A 19787-nucleotide genomic window follows, 5' to 3' on the forward strand; every position below is an offset into this window, starting at 1 on the left:
ATCCTACAGTTAATTGAAATAGTCTCTCTATAATTTTATGCGTTCCCTTAACGATTAACTAAGGTCTGCTGTTATTTAACGAAGTATCGACGAGATAGTTAACAAGTTTGTTAAAATCGTAGAAACACCTAAATTCGCGTGTATGTAATCACGAATCTCACAGCCGATAAAAAGACATTTAAACACCTACCACACAGTGTGCACATGCTAACCGCAAAGCCCATAACCGTTCATATTCAATCAGCCGCGACCCACTCGTATCCATAAACCAATCTATAAATAAAATCGGACTGAATTAAACGTTCGTGCTCGATCGACTTCCACTTCTAATAAAGTAAAAAGGACGGACAATTGCAGAGAAATAAAAGCAAAATCATAAACAATATATGTATAATATGAGTATAGTGTATTTGGAAGTGTAGCATTTCCGCATCATAGTTGAAACGATTAGACAGTAATGATATTTTTCTAACTTTTTCTAATGATGTGCTTCTATACTATATTAATTATACACTACGAAGATATTATTATTTCCTTTAATATTAAAAAATTACATGTGCAATTTCATTTATCCTATTATTATTACGCAAAATAATTTAACTTGTTAGCTGTGGAATTTAGTTTTAAAAATACCTTACAGGATGCGCAGATAAAATCAAACAACGACGAGTATACACGTCGAACGCAGTTAACTGGTTAATAAACTACTTACTCTGTTAATCTAAATTAAATATCCAAAATCAATTCCACACACATATATATATATGTCGGAAATGAAAGAACACCGGAGCCTTCCTTTGTAACTTTGGGAAAATCCCGTAATATTGTAATCTAGATTCTACCATAGCCGTAATTAAACAATCGTCATTCAACCCGATTGTACTTATTTGAGATTCGTGACAGTGAGCTTGGGCTCGAGGCGACAACCAGTCGCCAACGTAGCCGCGGTCAAGGGATGAACGTTTGTTTAACAAAGGTATAGAGTAACAGTATAGCTCTCCTTAAAAGAAATAGTTATAGCGATACTTGACAATAGACATTTCAACGGTCTCTGTCCCGTGACACGCAGACCCTGTTCTTCGGGTAAGATGGTCGGCAGATGTCGATGCGTCTCCGCAGTGCATGTTCAGCTAGCCTGAGGACTAGTTGAATATTATATTATAGACCGTTATAAATCTTAAGATTTAGTTAACTAAAGTCCTTCAAATGGACAAACAGTCTTTGTCCCAACTACGGGAGGATAGGGGAAACCTACTTTCTCACGAACGACGCTTCCCGCTGGCAACTTTTCCTCAAGGGCGGCTAGCGTCCTTTTCTAACCACCCACATGGAAATTGACCAATTAACAGCAACGTCAATTTCCCTCACTTTCCGAACGAAGGCTTTCTCCACGAATCCGATGCTCTCGTGCCCTTGGGCACACCCCGTCATAGTTTTCCTCGGTGGCATCGTCGCGACGAAAATTCATTCCTGCTTGTGACTTTATTAACGAAAAGGAATAACGTCTTCGCGATCTGTTAACCAAGAGTCGGACTTAGATTTTGTGAGAGCATACATCTACTATCCCGTTGACCGCGAATTTGTTATCGAACCTAGGATCATTGTCATTAGCGTCTCGAGTATCTAATTATCATGATTACTTGTCGATATCTGTAAGTCATCGCTCGGTGGATATTATTATTCAAAATTAAATACTTGGAAATTTCATGCGTAATACAACGATAGAGACAAAAATTTGACAAGCATGTGATAAAGCAGGATCAATTGGTGTTTCAGGTATCGATCAAGCAAAATGTCGGTGCTTCTGGAGGCGAGGTCTTACAGGCCCTTCAAATCCTCGGAGGAGTATTTGGTCGCGATGAAAGAGGACCTGGCCGAGTGGTTGAACGCGCTGTATCCGGAGCTGAGAATCAACGTTGACAATTTTATGGACAGGTTGGACACCGGCGTCGCTCTTTGCAAAGTAAGTGGCCGTAGAACGATTTATACGTTCCCAGAAGTACATATAAACTAGCTCCAACTGTCTATCTTCGCGCGTATGTATAAAACTATATACAGGGTAGACCTAAATAGAACCATGAAACGGATAAACTATCCCGTATACACGACGATATATCAAAATTATGATTTATGAAAGGAAAAGTAAAAGCCGATGGCATAGTTGACTATCTTCTATTTGCAATGAATTTATCGACATTCGTAAGATACGACTATTTTTTCTAGATTGCGTCAGTTGCACGGCGGAAAATTTAATACGATTTTATAATGAAACTTAATATCATAGTAGACAAAAATCGATATGTAGAATTTATATGGGATAAGATTCGATAAATATGATATTGATAGACGGTGTGTATAGGAACATTTCGTGTAAAATCAAAAATTAAAAAAAAAAGAAAAAGGAGCGGAAAGTAGGTACGCGCGCGTGGAAATTGAAGAAATTCTACGCAAATTACTATGGAAGAACGTCAATCTACGTTTGGCAAGTAAAAATTAAGAATTTGCCGCCATTTCGATCAATGATCAATCTTATCTCTTATGTTTGCCAACGGTAGTACTCTATTTATTTATTACTTCTCTTTTTTTTTTCGTTTCTTATCACAGAAAACAAGGTGTGTTCAATTGCTCCACGACTGTAAATCGTGAAGTAAAGAAAAGATATCTACATGCACGGTGGATTGAAAATGAAATAGGTTCGATTTTAGGATTTTGTTTCTCGAAAGTGTAAATTTTGACTCACCATGTATGCGTGCGTAATTTACAATTATTTGCTTTAGAGACGTATCGTAAAGCGGGTTTATGGTATTGTGCGGGCTTTTAGTATTTATAGGGAGAAGGAAGTCTTGTTAAAAGGAAATCCAATTCCGTTTGGTCGTGTCGTAATTCAATTTTATTACCGTGGAATTTCCGGTTATTAAGTGATTGGTAGATTGTAATATACTTAGGATCGTGTGTTAAAAAGTACAATAGGAAAATTATTCGTAGACAGGTCCTGTATTATTGTAGCAACAGTTTGTGGTTATAGTATTTCAGCTACTTAAGAACTCGATTTGTGGTAGAATAACGAAAGAATAAAGGTTTTCGTTTTATCGTCGTAACGGTTTAAATTTAAAAGGAAAGAAAAGAGGAAAATAGGGGCACCGAGTAGCTCGTTTCAGCCGCTCCTCGTCGTGTCACAGAGTTTCTTGCACGCGCCGACTTAATTCATAATTCAAGTGGCGTTGAAGCAACAGCTTCCGGTGGACGTCACACGCATCCTTCTTCCTCTGTTTCACGATCCGCGACCAAACTACGTGCCCCATGTGGCTTCTATGCATTTCCATTTAACACTTCGCTGTATTAGTAGCCGTATTAGTATAAGTAGCTGTATTAGTATAAGTGTGTGTATTTGTTGCACGCGTCGTTTTCACGTTACTCACGCGCAGAATTTTCAAGAAGCTACTGGGAAGCTACTTCTCTGGGTCTTCTTTTTTCAATTAATAAGTTGTTTTCTATTTTAGAACGTAACTCGAGATCTTTGAACTTTCTTAGATTTTCTACTAATTTCGCGAGTAATTTAGCTTCCAGTGAAATTGTGCGAACAACGACGTTTTTATTCCCACTACGAAAACAACATAAGAGTAACCGTGAAGAGTAAAATTAACATAACAGTATTAGTTTCCAAACTGTTAGTTCATTATCATGTTAAATATCAAAATTTAGTAAACGTAAAATAAGACGAAATACAAGGTACAGAATAATATTTAACAATCTGAATCGTCACGTGTAACATTGTAGAATTTTAAGTTTTAAAAGTAACAACCCTGGCTCTATCTCTCTAACAACATACAAAAGTGAAAAGTGGAATTTTAATCAAACGGAGAAGAATTCCTCGAACGCAGCTTTTATTCTTCCAGATGCACTTTTGTCTGTTCCTAAAAACACTCAACCGTAAAAAGTATCGTGGAAAAAATCGAAACGTGAAAATTTCCGAGCGATAGATCGCTAACAGGCAAAACGGTAGCCTCATAATTGGAATTCTTGCGCGAGCCAGCGCGTGGTAAAACCGTTGAACGAATTCCCCAGTAAAATAATCAAAGATCCACATCGAGCTCTCGAAACGAGTTCTCGGCGTGCTTTTGCGCGCGATAAAGCATTTGGAGAGCAAAGGGAGAAGTGGAGAATGTCGTGGCGAGCACTGGAACCGGAGGCGATCATTAGGCCGGATCCGAGAATGGTCGCGAAAACCGTGAAAAATCACCGTCTGCAACTGGAATGCCGATTATTATTAACCACGCCACCATCGATATTCGTTTCTATTCTATCGCGTTTTAGTTTAGGGTTACGGGCGAATAGGCGTGCAAAACAGAAACGATATCCGTGTTGCAAAGGGAGGGTGCTGGCTGGAAGAATCCGCGATAAATTTCACGGAATTTACAATCGAGATAAAAGGCGAATTTGCATCGGGTGGAAATAACTGGTCGTCGCGTGGTTGCGATCATAGCGACGTAACTTAGCTCGGTTTATGGTCAACTGGGACTAGTTTAACGATACACTTGGCTACAGTACAGAAGTACGTATCATGAAGACCTGAGAATTTATCACCAGACTATCTTTAATCGTTGTTATTAAAGTAATTAGCAAAACGTCCAGCAATTATTATCTCGTTCGAAGAACTGTTCAAAGTCATAAACACGTTGTTAGGTTACATGCATGTAACCTTGTCGATTGAGATACTCGTGAAAATTGGACAGTTTATTATCAAAATATCATTCAATCGTTATTAGCAAACTAATTGTTATCTCATAAGGTCTCGAACGATTATCTTGTTTGAATATTGTTATAATATTCAATGTTTTGTAAGAAGAATCTCACGATGAGTGCGGTAATACTCTCGTCAGTTTGACACGCGAGTAATATAACAATAAAATCAACTACTTTTCCTTTGCCTTGCAGCTGTCACGTTTCTTCATTACAATTTCCATCAATTCGGACTTTTCGGAAAATCCATCGATACCTTCGAAACGTCTCAATTGTCGAATTTCATACGAAGATCAAAAGTGTCTTAATACTTGCGAATGGGACTGTATCTTGATCTTAATATGAAGTATAGTCGTCAAAATGTTTCCAACGATCGATACACCTATAATTGTATCATTTAGTAAGATCGTGTTCCGCATGTTGGTTTTTCGATGTTTCCCGCTCCGGCAGCTGCTACTACAGGCTGTGTTTAAGATGAACAGATTCGATAGGTCTGAATTACTGATCGAACGGTCTCGATAAAGGTATCTAAGTACACACGCATAATGTAACGAGTATGAAGTATTTGGTTTTTATCCGTCGGATATATGTGCCTAAATGGGTTAAAAATTTCGATATTGAGAGATAAATAAGTTGTCCAGTTACGCAGCTTGAGTTTCTAATGATAATCATGATATTTGCATATCTTGAACCGCCTACGATGTTCATACGATTTTAACGTCGTTATTTCTTCCAACCAATTTCTATCGTTCTTTCAGAACTTCGTTTATGTAACAGATACGCTCGCTATAATTATATCAATATCGACGATATTAATCGATTAATTAAGGAATATAATAAGAGCATTCTTTCAATTTGCAAAAAAAGAAAAAAAAAACAGAAGAGACAAACACGCGGAGTCAACGATCGTTTTTGTTACGAACCCTTCAATCGTAGTCTCTGATAAATATTCGATCAACGTCGTCGCGGCGGGAGGGTTGAAATCCAGCCACCCTTTGCTTCTATAAAATTCACGAAAATCCAGCGCGATTAATTACCTCGGAGCAACACTGTATGTAAGCTAATCGTAGCAGACAATCGAAGCGTTCGAGCGTCGTGCCAAAACACGATCTCACCCGATCCTTTGCCAAACTGTCAAACTAAATGCCGAAATTGGAGCCCCGTGGCGTTGCAACTGTTGGAAGGCTGCGTGTCGAAAGAAACACGGCTCTCGTATCTGCAGCGCACGATCGCGTGTGCCATTGAACAGCGCTGATAGAGCAGTCTCTCGCGTGTCGGATTGGCTGTCGGCAGCGCGAGCAGCGAGTAGCTGCTTCGACTTTCACTGATCTACGAGAAGTCGATCGCTGGAACTCGACTCCTCGTCAACTGTCGCGGTTACGCCGCGTAAAATCGCCGAATCAGATTCGGAATTAGGCTCTTTTTATTGATATAGGTTTCTTTGCACTTTTCTGGAAGATTTGCGGATGCAGGATGCACTTTGAAAGATTGTTCCATGCAGATCTCGATCGACGAATTTTGCCAAGTTGTGTGGGAGGCTATTTTGAGCAAAGAACGTTATATACTCGATGGGTCGGTTCGTTTTCCAGATACGACGGTGAAGTAGAATAGAACATGTTTGTGATCAGATGCATTCGAGCTATCTAACTTTCAATGCAATTAATTAACATCGCTGTCCGGTGTAAATATTATCGACGAGGTCAATGTTTCCCTCTTATCAATACAAAACGTAATCATTATAAAAACGTGCAGCTCATATCAGTGAGTACGAGAATAATGTCCTAACTCGACGACTATCAGTATTTCTGTTTATGTCTGGAAAACGAACACGAATCGTATGTAACATGGTGCGTATAGGATGTCTCAAAAATCGTTTCACGAGATTTTTTTAAATTCTTACATTTGAAAAATACCGGTTCTCATATGCAAAATGCGTATTCTCAGAAATAATATAGGTAATTGAGGTGTATGAGGAGGTTGTCTGACGATGGACGAGGAATTGAATTAGGTTTCAATTTAGTTCAAATTGTCAGATAGTTTAATAACGTCGAGAATTTTAAAATATTGAAGAGATATAACAAGTCCTTTTTAAAACTAGGTATTAATACCATAGAGAAAAATTGTTGTTAAGTGGTAGAGAATGTAGAACCAATTATGTATATTAGAAGGTTTCATTAAGGTTAGTCCTTCCAAGCGTTCCGAGGCTAATTCTGGCAATAAACGTTTCGTATATCGAAACCAGTTATTGGGAAATTTAATGGCACTTGTACTCACACAGTCACTGCCAAAGTATTTTTAGCAGTTTACAACTTCTGTTTAGTAATATCGACTTGTATCGGATCGTGTTAATCGCGAGATAGTCAGAAGTAAGCTATAGTGCAAATAGATTTAATCTTAACGAGTTAATCTTTTAACGACCTACTGCCATTACGTTCTACTTTTCTGAATAAATTTCACGAATCTTTCAGGTTCGCCATCATCTAACGGACGGTATGTTAATTTCCAATCGAATACACCAGTACTTCTCTCTTCCCCCTATCTTCATCAAGCTAATTTCGCAAATCTATATTTTTCTCAATATCGTTGAGTGGAATCTATAAAAATGGCTCTGGTATCAGCTTCTCAGTTTTAATTCTACAGACCCTGTGCCTTTCCCCATTGCGATTTCTGTAACATTTTCATATATCATTGTTCCACGCGAATAATCTACTTTTGTTAAATGAAACCAATTCTTTAAATCTTCCATTGCTGTTGAACCACGCTCGTCTCTTCTTTTTATCTTCCGTTACCATCGAATCAAACTCGTTTCTTCCTATCTACCTTTCATGTCGAATTACATTTAATTCTTTGAATATTCCTTTGTTATGAAACCAAAGTGAGAATCTTCTTCACTTTTCAACCACCGATTCCAACCATCGAATATCAACATTATTTAATATCGGTTCTGTGCACTTCCTCTACGAATGCATCAAAAATCCGCAGTCTACCATTTACGTAGTTCGTCCTTCTCTTCTACCTTGGCTGTCGTCACGGCTCGTAAAGTCTACGTAGTCGTAGAAGGTGATTCGCGAACAGGCCGCGAGGATTGGAAATTCTATGCGACTTCGGTCATATCGAAGAGCGAGAGAGAGAAGAAGGAAAGAAAGAGACAAAGATGTCTGTAATCCTTTGCTGGCGCAACGGGGGCGAGTAGCCGATGTACCGACTCGGTTGCCCCTTTGTCTGCTCCTTTATCGCGGCTGCCTACTCTAAATATTTCTCTGGCATGAATTTATAACGACGACAATCGCTAATAACGAGTCACGATAACCGTCTGTGGCTGCTCCACAAGTCCACAAGCCGCAACCTATGGCGATTTGCGGTGGACGATCGTGGGCCAAGCTTTAGGTGAACTGTGCTTGGTCGCGTGAAAAGTGCAGGTGGTCGTGGGTGTTGCGTGCCTGCGCGCAGCTTTCGCGGAGGGTTGTTGAAAAGAATCTGAGATATTGGCCGGCAAGAGTACCAGATCGTAAAAGATTTTTAATTCCCGTAATCTACATTTACTTATTTATTTATTTAATACCAGTCTTTCCAGCTTATACAGAAATGGATTTAGCTTACAATTGCCTTCATACCGCCGTTCTTGTACTATACCTGCCGTGTTTATATACCAGCTGTCTCACTATCGTTGCTTAATCGACCGATTGCTTATTTACTCAACTTATTCTACTCTATCTTTACTTCTTCTAATCAGTAGAAGATTTCTTGGAATTTTCAATAGCTCTTGACATACCTACTAAGACTTCAATTTCCTTCAATCTTTACCATTTGTAATCTTCTTTAATTCCAATCTTTTCAGTGACAAATCTTAACACTTTAGACGTCAAACAATTTTTTTATCCTCGTTCCATGAACGAAGTTTATTATTAATTAGATTAAGCTGTCAATTATATTTAATTTATTTTTAATTATTTCTTTTCACGAATCACGCGAATCTCAGTCAGTTCTAAAAGGAGACAATCGCGAACTATAGAAGCTCACCTAACTCCAAACTTTATTATCTAGTCAATTTCAATTTAATCACTTCTATCGCAATAAACAGCAGGTACACGAGACATACCTGGAAGGAAAGTTGGTAAATCGGTAATAAGGACGTCTGTTGGTAAATTAGGAAGCCGTTTCATTAAGACTCTTCGAAGAGAGAATGGCCAGGCATTGGATTAATCAAGCGCAATTGTCGACATCTGCTTTCCTTGTCTTCCTTCTTTCACAGTGAATTAGAATTTACGGCAGCTCCATCGAGGTCTCGACTCGCGTAACGCGGCATGTCCCCCTTTTTCAACTTCCAAGAATCGCTTTCCTGGACGAAGATGATTTTTTACCAATTAGCAGTTGGCAGAAACTCGAATCGACGCCGTAATTGGGATTAAACGACGCTTGTCCTTACCCGATCGACGCGCGAATCATGCAAATTAATTGTGTCACGCTTAGAGGCAACAGGCTAATCACCGAGGATATATGTTGCTTCGTTTTGGACGAAGCTGTCCGATAAATCACTGTCGTCTTAAATCGCGTCATTTATTCGCTAGAAGCTATTTCGGGATTGTTGCTCGACCAAGAATTATTTTTACGCCGAGCGTCATTTTTTAATATCGAGTAATTGTGTATATAGTTTCTTGATGACATCTCTTTCCTCTTACCTTGGAATTATTTTCATTGGAATTCATATTAGGTCAAGTATCTTCTTTTAAAGTTTATTATATACAGAGTGTCTCACGGCAACGATGAATCACTTGGTCGACTGGATTCTGCGTATGAAAACAATTTAAAAAATTTCCCGTTCTTAATAATAGAACTTATATAATAAAAAGTTCATATGATCGTTCAGACATGTCCTATTTCATCCTACTTTCAATTCAAAATGATCTGCTTGCGTACGAGCGCAAACCTGCAGACGTTTTATCATCGGCTGGAAGTGTTTGCAGGGTCAGAATACAAGATTCAACTTCGAACATCCAAATATTGGATTACGTTTAGGTATGTTAATTAGGTACGTTAAATAGGTATGTGACATTAGTTCAGCTATCCATCTTTCGATGGAATTATTTATTATAACTGGAAAACATGGTCGGACAGGATTATATATACATACAAAATCTTGTTATTGTTTCCAAAAACAGAATTCGGGATGCCTTGTATATATCTTTATGGCGAAAGTCTTTATTTTGTTTGGTTTGAACTTATTTTTATTACGACTAGCTTTATGTCAAGTGTCTTTTTTTTTTTAAATTATGTGTTTTTTCTTTAATGAAACTTTTCACATTCTTGGATTTGGGATTATTCTTAATACCTAAGAAAAATATCTAAAAGCATCAGAAATTGATTTAGATCAATCTCATAGGAATTATTGGGTTGGCAACTAAGTGATTGCGGATTTTGTCAATATCACCTAATGCCAAAATCCGCAATCACATAGTTGCCAACCCAATATCATAAATTCCTCTACGATTCTATCTAGCGATTTAAAATGATTAAGATTTAAAAAACCATCGGCCTGAAATAATCTAAAATCTAAAACAGCGGCTAAAAATTCACTCGTTCAACCCCGTAATCTACAAACCCACATTTCGAGACCGCTTAAAACGCGAAATGTCCTCTGACCGGTTTTATCAAAATTTGATCCAGTTCGTTCGTATGGGAAAGAACGGCGAATAAGAAATTCCACGACGTGAAACTGCCACAGGAATCGCGTAATAAGGACACGTGATCGTTCGCGACTCGCATTCTGACACGCGTGTTTCCCTATCTGCCCCAGGATCTCCTGTTTTCCACGTACACAGCTGTATCTACGACTCTAGGCCATTTTACATGCATTTGCATATAAAAAGATATTCAGCCAGTCGTCCTTGCCAACTGATTATCCTTTTCGGAAGGCCAATCTATTTTTGTAGCCAGCAAGAACGAATCTAATCGAAAGACTATCTTTTCTGCTAACTTTTATCAACCCTTCATTCTAGTTTATCAATAGCGTTCATTAACAGACACATGTACACACTTATGCAACTCTGTAGTTGTGGTATACTGAGCTTGATATCTTGCGCACAGCGCGTGCACAATGAGATATATGTTACGATGTTATATCTGCATCATTTGCATAACGTATGCGTGCATTTGTAATTTTACTTCTGATCTTGTTCTTTCTTCACGGTGAAGTGCCTTCTTTTTTGAAATTACAGCTTCGTGGTTTATGAAATTTCTGCGATATATACGTGTAATTTTATTATTATGATGATTTATTCAAATTCTTACTTTTCTTTTCTTCTTTTGGAATAAAGTATCTTTTTACGTATTTATTAGTATCCATTATTATTTTACTTTGATGATAATTTATTGCAAATTGGTATTTGTTCACGGTGAAATTTTTGGAAACGGCTTCATGAAATTATGGCTTTGTCGTTTATAAGATTTACGTGATATGGATGGTTTCATTGTGCAATTTTATTATTGTGGTAATTTATTTAAATCTCTTACTTCTCATCTATACTTTTTTATCGCAATGTAAAGTATTTTACAGAAATATTTAAGCGATACTTTTTCACAACGTTGGCTTTTTAACGTTATTCGAATGGCTTTGTCGGCCCATGGGATTTCACAATATACGCCAGCTTTTATGATTTTAATTTCATGATAATTTATTTAAGTATTCACGTCTCGGAATTGAACCGTTTCTTGAAATTGAATATTATCCAAATTATATTATAGCCTTCATATATTTTTGTTTCCTTACACAGGGAATTTCTTCTTCTGCCTTTGCAATTATTCTAAGAATGTGATCTTAAGATTCTAAAAAATCTCAAAATAAATAATTTAAAGCTACCAGTACTTTTCAAACTCTCCGCAATTGCCTTAAAAAAAAAAAAGAAAATAAGAAAAATAAAGAAACACCAAAATGAAATAAAACACTCGAGGAAAAAGATCCAAGAGATGATAACTCTCTACTCCGGATATGACATCTTACTTTTCCAGTCCTAAAAAATTTTACACGACGTTCTAAAAGACTTATGACCCCTGCGAAACAACCTCAAACGTCATTACCAGTTGAAAATCAACTGAAAAGACCTTGTACCTATTATCCAGTGGATTAGTCAGAGGAATTCGACTTGGAACTGGATTAAAAGGCAACTATAGATATGTAAATCCCAAAAGGTCCTAGACAGTCGTGCTCCAGCACCATCATGGTCGCTCGACATTCTATTTTGGTCGATTGTTTTTCCAGCGCAGCCCTATGCGCCGTGTTGCATCTCGGGGGAGGAATCGTTATATTTAGACGTGAAAAAGGCCGGATGAAAGGACGACTGACTGTTTATTTCTGGTATTCCCCGAAAAAAAGGAGAAAAACTCGGCTAGACCAGCCAACAACAAATCGTTTTGCCTCTATTTCCCATCCTGGGTAGCTGAAGTAGAAACACGATTCCAGGAAACGTAGACAACTTAACAAAAGGATCTGCTACTTTACAATTCTTCCTATTAAATCTTTTGTGTCTTATTTTTTTTTTTTTTTATTATCTCCTTTCCTGTCTTTGGAAGCAAATTTTTAAAAGATAAACACACACGCACATGAGTAAAATTTGATAGAAATAAAGGTTCGCTATACTTTCTCACGTTAGGTGTATTCTCTGGAGGATCATATTTTTGATAATCTTCATAAGTTTGATAATCTTCTTTACGTTGAATGATGGTTACTATCGAATGTTTACGTTAGTTTTTGCGCGTTTTTAGAAATAAATTTGTTGAAAAGTAGAAGGTGATAAAAACATTGATAAAAATACAGATTTTGTAGTTTATTTATACAGGGTTTAGGTTGTCCTATTGTAAATCGTTTTGCATATTTTTAGTAATTTTACGAGTAGTAGTAGTATGAAAAGTTTATCGTTATCGGTTATTATTTTTAGTGGATGGGTTTATGGAATAATGAGATAGATATGTCGTGATATACGAAGAGGAATGTTAATTAATACAAGAAGCAATTGGCCGGCAGACATATTACCGTGTTTGATCTTTCACCGGTTGTTTGTTATCAATCTCCGTTATGCTTCGGTAATTAAGATTAATCACCGTGATCTATGGCAAGTATATTGGCGTACAACTTTTTGCGATTGATCGAGACCCAGTTGGATGTAATAATACGATAGTGAAATGGAAACTGAATCTATCATCTGTAAAAATAATATTTTTTTTGAATTCCGTTCTATATCTGGTGTAAAAATAAATGTACACTTGCGATACAGAAATAGAAATTAATTTTCTCTCGAATGCTACAGAATTCAATTTCTCAGTTCGTAATCCGTACAATTTCTAGTTTTGTCAACGTTCAATTTCCTCAATTGGCAATTCCATCTCGTTTCTCGTTACCTTAATTGATAATTTACCTCATTCCTAATTTCCTCAATTGGTAGTGTTCCCAGGTCCGGATTTTTCTAGTTGACAAATGCTCGAATTGCCAATGTTATCAATTTCTGAAAGCTGTGACCTACATCGGTTGATAATTTTTCCGATTCGCGATCTCCTCAATTGATAATTTTCCTAAATTTTCCAATTTGCAATGATTTTTCCAATTTTTGAATTATTAAATGGAAAATTGTCTGCTTGTCAATTTTTCCAGCGAGAAATTTCGAAGAAATGTCGCAATTGCCAAACTTTTCGCAATTCCGATTTTTCAACTTTACGATTTTCAATTGTTCCAATTCGAAATTGTCGAATGGTCAAGTTTCTCAACTACCTGCACTACGCATCTTTCTAACTTCGATCTCGATATGAAATCCTCCGCTACAAATTTAGCTATTGAAATCGGATTTCCAGCGGTCACAAATTCCTTTGGACGCCAATTTGTACAACGCGATATCTAACGCAAAGGCCTGTTATCTCGAGATTAAACCAAATAGCGAGTGTCACCGAAACGTCGCGTCGGTGTCGTGTCACACAATTCACAATGCTCTTGTGACGGGACATTTGAATCGTTGAAACGCTCCGCTTCAAACGCCCGTCGAGACGGATTAGCCGATGGAAAGTGTGCTTTATTCGCTGTAAAGTGCTGGTGGCATTTGCACGAAAGCGAAACGAGACACTTGCATACGCGAAATTTGCTCGAATAGAAACCGTTTCTCCTATTCTTAAGCAGTTCCACTTTATCTAGTTAGTGGATCATCAACCGTTTCTACCATCCTAATCTCAACTAGGAAACTTAGACAACAACTAGAAAACCACAAATTTATTTCATTCTTACCAGATTATATCACATTTGTATGAATCAAAATACAGATATGTTAAATTCTCATTATTAATCAAACCACCATACGATATCTGCATACTTAAATTCAATCATATAGAAAACCTGTTTGTCCCATTTATCTCACCATCCACAGTTACACTCATTTGCCGATCTTTTTATCTGTAATTTTTATGAAAGATATCAGCGAACCTAATCTCAATCGTACAACGAACTTGAAAGTTATTCCTTTTTCACCAGACTATTCGATAATCGTACGAATTCAAATTCGAATACAATACCAAAATCTTCTGACTATCAATCAAACCATCGAAGATACGTGCAAACCTAACCTCAACCATATAGAAAACTCTAAATATATTTCTTTTCTACAAAACAATTCTCCCTTCTTATAACGTGGAATTCACGTTCCAAACTCTTCTCTATCATCAATCAAACCACCAACGATATCTACAAACCTAACCTAACCTAAGCTAACCTAACCTAACCTCGCCTAACCTCACCTATCACGACTGGACGCTAACTCAATTAACTCTCGAACGCGGTGGTTCTTGGAACGCGTTCGGCTCGTCGAGATGAATCAAACTTGTTGGCAGTCGGTCGGTATCGCGTCATAAATATCTATTTACCAATGGGTATTGGTTTCTACGTAATGTATTGCGGTGTTCGACTGGTTGGAAGGCAGTTTTCCCACAGTGTACCGGCCGTCGCGGAGTAATCCGCATCAGCTGGCTATTAAGTAATTGAGCGTACGACTGGTTGCGCAAAATAATCCGTAGCGTAATTAATGGCTACATATTTATTGGAGATAGTGTATCGTGACCTCTTGTTGGATAAGCGTGACGAGATAATCATGTTTAAAAAATTAAGTCTACACGTGTACCAGCTGCGTATGCATAGGTGCGCGCGACAATATACCAGTCATAGAAAATTGCGCAGCAATTGCACATGTTCTAGCTGTCTGTCTGCAATTTCGATTACGTTTGTCTCTTTCGTTAAGTTCTGTTATTATCGTGGAAAATTGCACGCAGGCTAGAATTATCTAGGTTAGATTGCTCTTCATAGAAATTATATTTAAAAGTTGTACGATAGATCGATGATGAGTGTTAAGATTAAGCTTGATTGCTTTCGATATAAAGTACTTTTAACAATACCGTAACAGATGAATCATTGGAAGATACGCGTTTTTAGATATGGGAGAAACTAAGGGTGTTAGGTGATTATGTATCGTAACTTATTGTTGTTAGCGATTAGATCGATCGAGTTTCTGTTATTCAGCAAAATTGATTAGCAACTGCTATATTCCATATTTTTTCAATGCAGAAAGATAAGCAGAGAAATGTACGTGGAGATTCATTTTGAAGAATCTTTTCTTTGATTTTTTAATATATAATACATGAAATATATTTATTTATCTTATCAAGATAGGAGTCTCCACATAAGGCTGGTTCGAAAGTGTGCCACGAACAACACTGATAAATATATCTATTAAAAACTTCTGTAAGTGTTTGAATACTTTCGTAGACTACTGTATAATTTGCACAGTAACCACTTGTGCATCCAATTCGTAACCCCGTTGCGATACTCGAATCTTTATGTTTCAATCTTGCTCTTACCTCAGCAAACATAGACATATTTCAACGAGTCAAGAAAATATTTAACGTAAAATTGAACGAAAAAATGACGTACGTCGATAACAATTTCTTCATATTTTATCGAAGATTGAGATATTGCCTGATGTTAGAGAGATGCAACCGGGCCGAATATTATCGAAACGTAATTAATCTCGAGTCGAAGAATTTCGCATGGAAATTCCTAATTCCGGGTCGAAGTGAAAGGAAAATGGAAGTTGGCGGAGAGGATTCGCTCCAAAACGCAAATAACGAGCCTGCCATATAATAAGCACGGCTTTCGACCGTGAAAGAATAGCTTGTAGTTTCTACAACGGGCCAGGGAAAATCTTGTAACGGTAGAACGAGTTAAAAAGCGGATGTTTTCTATTCTTAAGGGGCACGGTGTTTCCTATTTTCACCCATAGACTCGTCTACATTACGGGAATGCTTGCTTTTCCGACTCTCCTTTTCCCATGCGTAAAAACTACCAATTAAAGTTGACCATTGTGCGACCAGTTATTTCTCGTGCGCGCTAACAACGACAAAAACGGAAGAGGTTCTTCTCGTCGACTTCCGTGACACGCGAAAAAACCATGCAGATGATTCACGACACGAGTGTCAGCCACAAATTACAGTATGCAACGTGAAAGTTCCAATATTTATCGTCCTTGAGTAGGAGGGATGGGTGAATCGAGACTTTTTTGAAGTATAATTGCCTCGAAGCCGATTAGTGTTTTCCTCATCTTTAGGCTATCTTCCTTTTTTCTTAAGATTCTTCATCATTAGAATTTTTTACATTATTTATTACCAAGTTTATTATTAATTGGTTAGAAAGCTTGTTTTTCCTTACTCGTCTCTTTTTATTTATTTATTTATTTTTTTAGATATAAGTCTGATATTGATTTACTGTTCCATTTATCCTATAACGAATTAAACTTCCTTTTGATTTTGTATAATTTCTTCGTATGAGCTATCGATCTGCGTGAGTAATTTATTTGGGAAGAAGAGAAAAGAAGACAAACGAGAGAGGAAAATCCGCCGATCAACACGGGGGTCGAAGAAAGAAGCGAATACAGGCGAGAGACTGTTCCGGGATTGAAAATTATCGAACAACTTTGCAATTAGGAATTACCGATTGTTTTACAATTTTCCGACCAAGAGTCGAAGATCATCCAACTAATTTCGTAATTAGATTACGAGCCTATACTCGATAACTTGATTAACGAAGATGACCTTGGAATATGCAAGCGAGAAATATTTTACAGCTTCCTAGAAATCGACCATTATTTACAAACAAAGATTACCGTAAAACCTGTTGACTATAGAACGAAGGAGAAAAGACAGAAAGAAGAAGGACGATTAACGAACACAGAAGACAAGAGAGACCATAAATAACCCAATAGAAGGGAAACGAGAACAAAATTCAAAGATGAACGAAAAGGGGAAGATCGGACGATCGGTACAGGGTCGAGAGAGATCGCTTCCTCTTCGCAACGACAGCGTTCGTGTTTGCGACGAGCAAATAAACGAAACCGCGGCGCGTTACGCTTTTCTCCGTGGCATTACGGTTAACGATGCCGCGCGCGCTTCTCTCCCCTGCGATCGTACGTTGCGCGTCTCTCGCGAGGCTCCGCTCTAATTTACGATGTTGAATGTGTACCAGCCATTTTCATTAAGCGCGTTTGCCCACACCGTCGGCGCGGCCCAGACGACACCATGTCAGAACATGAGAAGAAGGGGGGGAGGAGGGGGTCAAAGGCCACATAATGTGACATCCTGCCGTCAAACTCTCATCTGCTCGGTTATATTACCATATGTGGCGTTTCTCTCCTTTTCTACTCTCTCGCACGCTACTCTTCCTCTCCTACGAACCAGTGACTCTCATTTTCACAACCCCTTGCCACGTTTTCAGATACAACGAGAGTGAAAAGCGAGTACAGATATCGAAAACAGGGCATTTATTCGAAAATTGTTGTGTATAGTGTCGCGTAAAATTCGTGATAAAAAAGGAAGAGCCGAGCAATAGCTTAACTTGACTGTCCTTTTATATCTTCGTATTAAAAATTAGTATTAAAGTATTAAAATAGTTGCTGAAATCGCGGCCAAGACTGTGCCCAAGACTCTCGTCTCGTGGTCGAATGCTCGCAGTGTTTATATGTTGAGTTTGTAGGAGTTGAGGGGCAAGGAGAGGATCCTGAGTGTCCTGTGTAATGGGGAAAATTTGGTGTTGGGCCATGTGCAAAAGTAAGGTCAAAGCCTAAAGGTTCATTGTCAGGTAGTGTGAAATGACGTGGATTTGGGTATGGTTGTTGTCACAAAAGCGAGGTCGTAGAAAAAGGTCCATAACTTAAAGGGATTATAGTGGGTGGCAACTAAGTGATTGATCACTTGGCAATTGATTTATTGATCACTTAGTTGCCAGCCAATAGTACTTGCCGAGAGGAGCAGAGAAACGTGGAATCTGGAAGCAATCCTTTCGATGTAAAGTCGACTTTTATTCTTCAGTGGCGTTATCGCGAATTCGAGCGAACATGGTAAACGAATGGTACGTTTTATTTGTATTAGTTCGAGGTTGTAAACTCGACGTTCAACGTGATGCGAAGAGAACCAGCTCGCTGTATCGGACGCTAATGAAGAATAAGAGTCGATTTTACATGGAAAGGATTCACTTTCCTACTTACGTACGTTGCTTGAACGTTTCTTGCTCCTCTTAGCGAGTATTATAACCCTTTATTTTATGGGCCCTTTTTTACGACCACTGTGTAGACAGTCGGGAACAAAAGTAAGCGGACAAGTAGTGGAAATAGGTAGGAACGAAATTTTGTTAAATATATGGCTTGTTTACGCAAGAATGTAAATATTTAATTTCAATCATTTTTTAAATAATCTATATATTACGAGGGTGAATACGTAATAAATAAGGCTTAAGTATATAACGCTAGTACAGATGAGATGTGGGACGATGTGGGTACAGTGTGGAGGGACGAGTGTCTATAAAGAACATTGTAAACCAAGTCTATTCTATGGCCCCATGGGGGGACGGTATTACAAGAAATACCCATCTATCTATACAACACTGTTACTAAATTAAATACAAAATTTATTCATTATTCAAAAATAAAATTAATTCATAAAATTATTCCATTATCAATAGCAATGATTCATACTCGTTTCGTATCAAATTCATTTAAATATAAAAGATATTCATATGATAAATTGAACAAATTTAAGAAATTTGCCATCTAGGAATGCAAATTAAATGGTAAAAGGACGTAAATAAGAATCCGTAGATAGGTGAATATTCCACGAATTTCATTTTTGAAAGGTATATACTCGCTTTTGAATCTCACTCTGTATTTCAATGACTTTCCACATATTTTACGTACAGTCTTATGTAATTGATACTTCGAACACTCCGCCGGTGTGACGTTTGTGTCTATAGCCGAGTCCTTTTAAGTCTCTTGCAGACTTACGGTTATACTGTTACGTAGATTTAATCGAAGACCTTTATAGTTAGATTGGTTGATCAAGATAATAAAGTTCATCCTTCGACATCTTGAAAAATTCGAATCTTTCAATTTACTCTTTGAAGTTCAGTCTAGAACTGAAGAATTTGATCATCCGCATTTCGTAATATAATTAAGATGATTGAGAAAATTAATCGATGCATATTGAAGAATTTAGGGCAACTGGATCGTTGTAGACGTTGGAAGGGTTCGTATCTAGTAGTGGCGCGCACGTGGAGCCCATAAGGCGATGGTATGCGAGCGGTTCCACGGCTGGAGCCGTTCAACACTCGTAAAAATTCTATGTAACAGCATCCGGTCGGCCGTCCCGGCTCGATACCTCCCCGGGGATAATATAGAGATTAGGCGAACGTGTCAACGGCCTAACCAGCCGTTGTTTCGTTCGCCTTCGCGTCTGGAAATCCTGCGAATGCGACAAGAGTGGGCACAATCGTTTTTGTCACGCTCCATACTAGTCGAAATTGATTGGTTTTATCGTTGGGTCGAGAATTTTTTAATTGACGATTGTGGTTACAGTTAAATAGGATGAAAAATGTTGTCCTCGTTTAAATTTAATTGTAACTCTTCACGAACCGAAGAGCACTTGATACTCTGTTTTGTACGAATTGAATAAGTTGCGTATTTTAAAAAATATATTTTGTA

At 37.8% G+C, this 19787-nt stretch overlaps 1 protein-coding gene across 2 annotated transcripts in view; it reads left to right on the forward strand.

Annotated features, from left to right (window-relative positions):
• Positions 1-19787, forward strand: part of LOC122570363 (GAS2-like protein pickled eggs) — a 90323-nt gene that overhangs the window by 19988 nt on the left and 50548 nt on the right. For both annotated transcript variants that reach the window (XM_043732568.1, XM_043732569.1), the window contains exon 2: positions 1777-1963. In XM_043732568.1, coding sequence (XP_043588503.1) covers positions 1793-1963 — 171 coding nt within the window. In that variant the 5' untranslated portion in view covers positions 1777-1792. The remainder of the gene's footprint in view (positions 1-1776; positions 1964-19787) is intronic.

This window comes from Bombus pyrosoma, linkage group LG8 (assembly GCF_014825855.1).
Source record: "Bombus pyrosoma isolate SC7728 linkage group LG8, ASM1482585v1, whole genome shotgun sequence".
NCBI classification, from domain to species: Eukaryota; Metazoa; Arthropoda; class Insecta; order Hymenoptera; family Apidae; genus Bombus; species Bombus pyrosoma.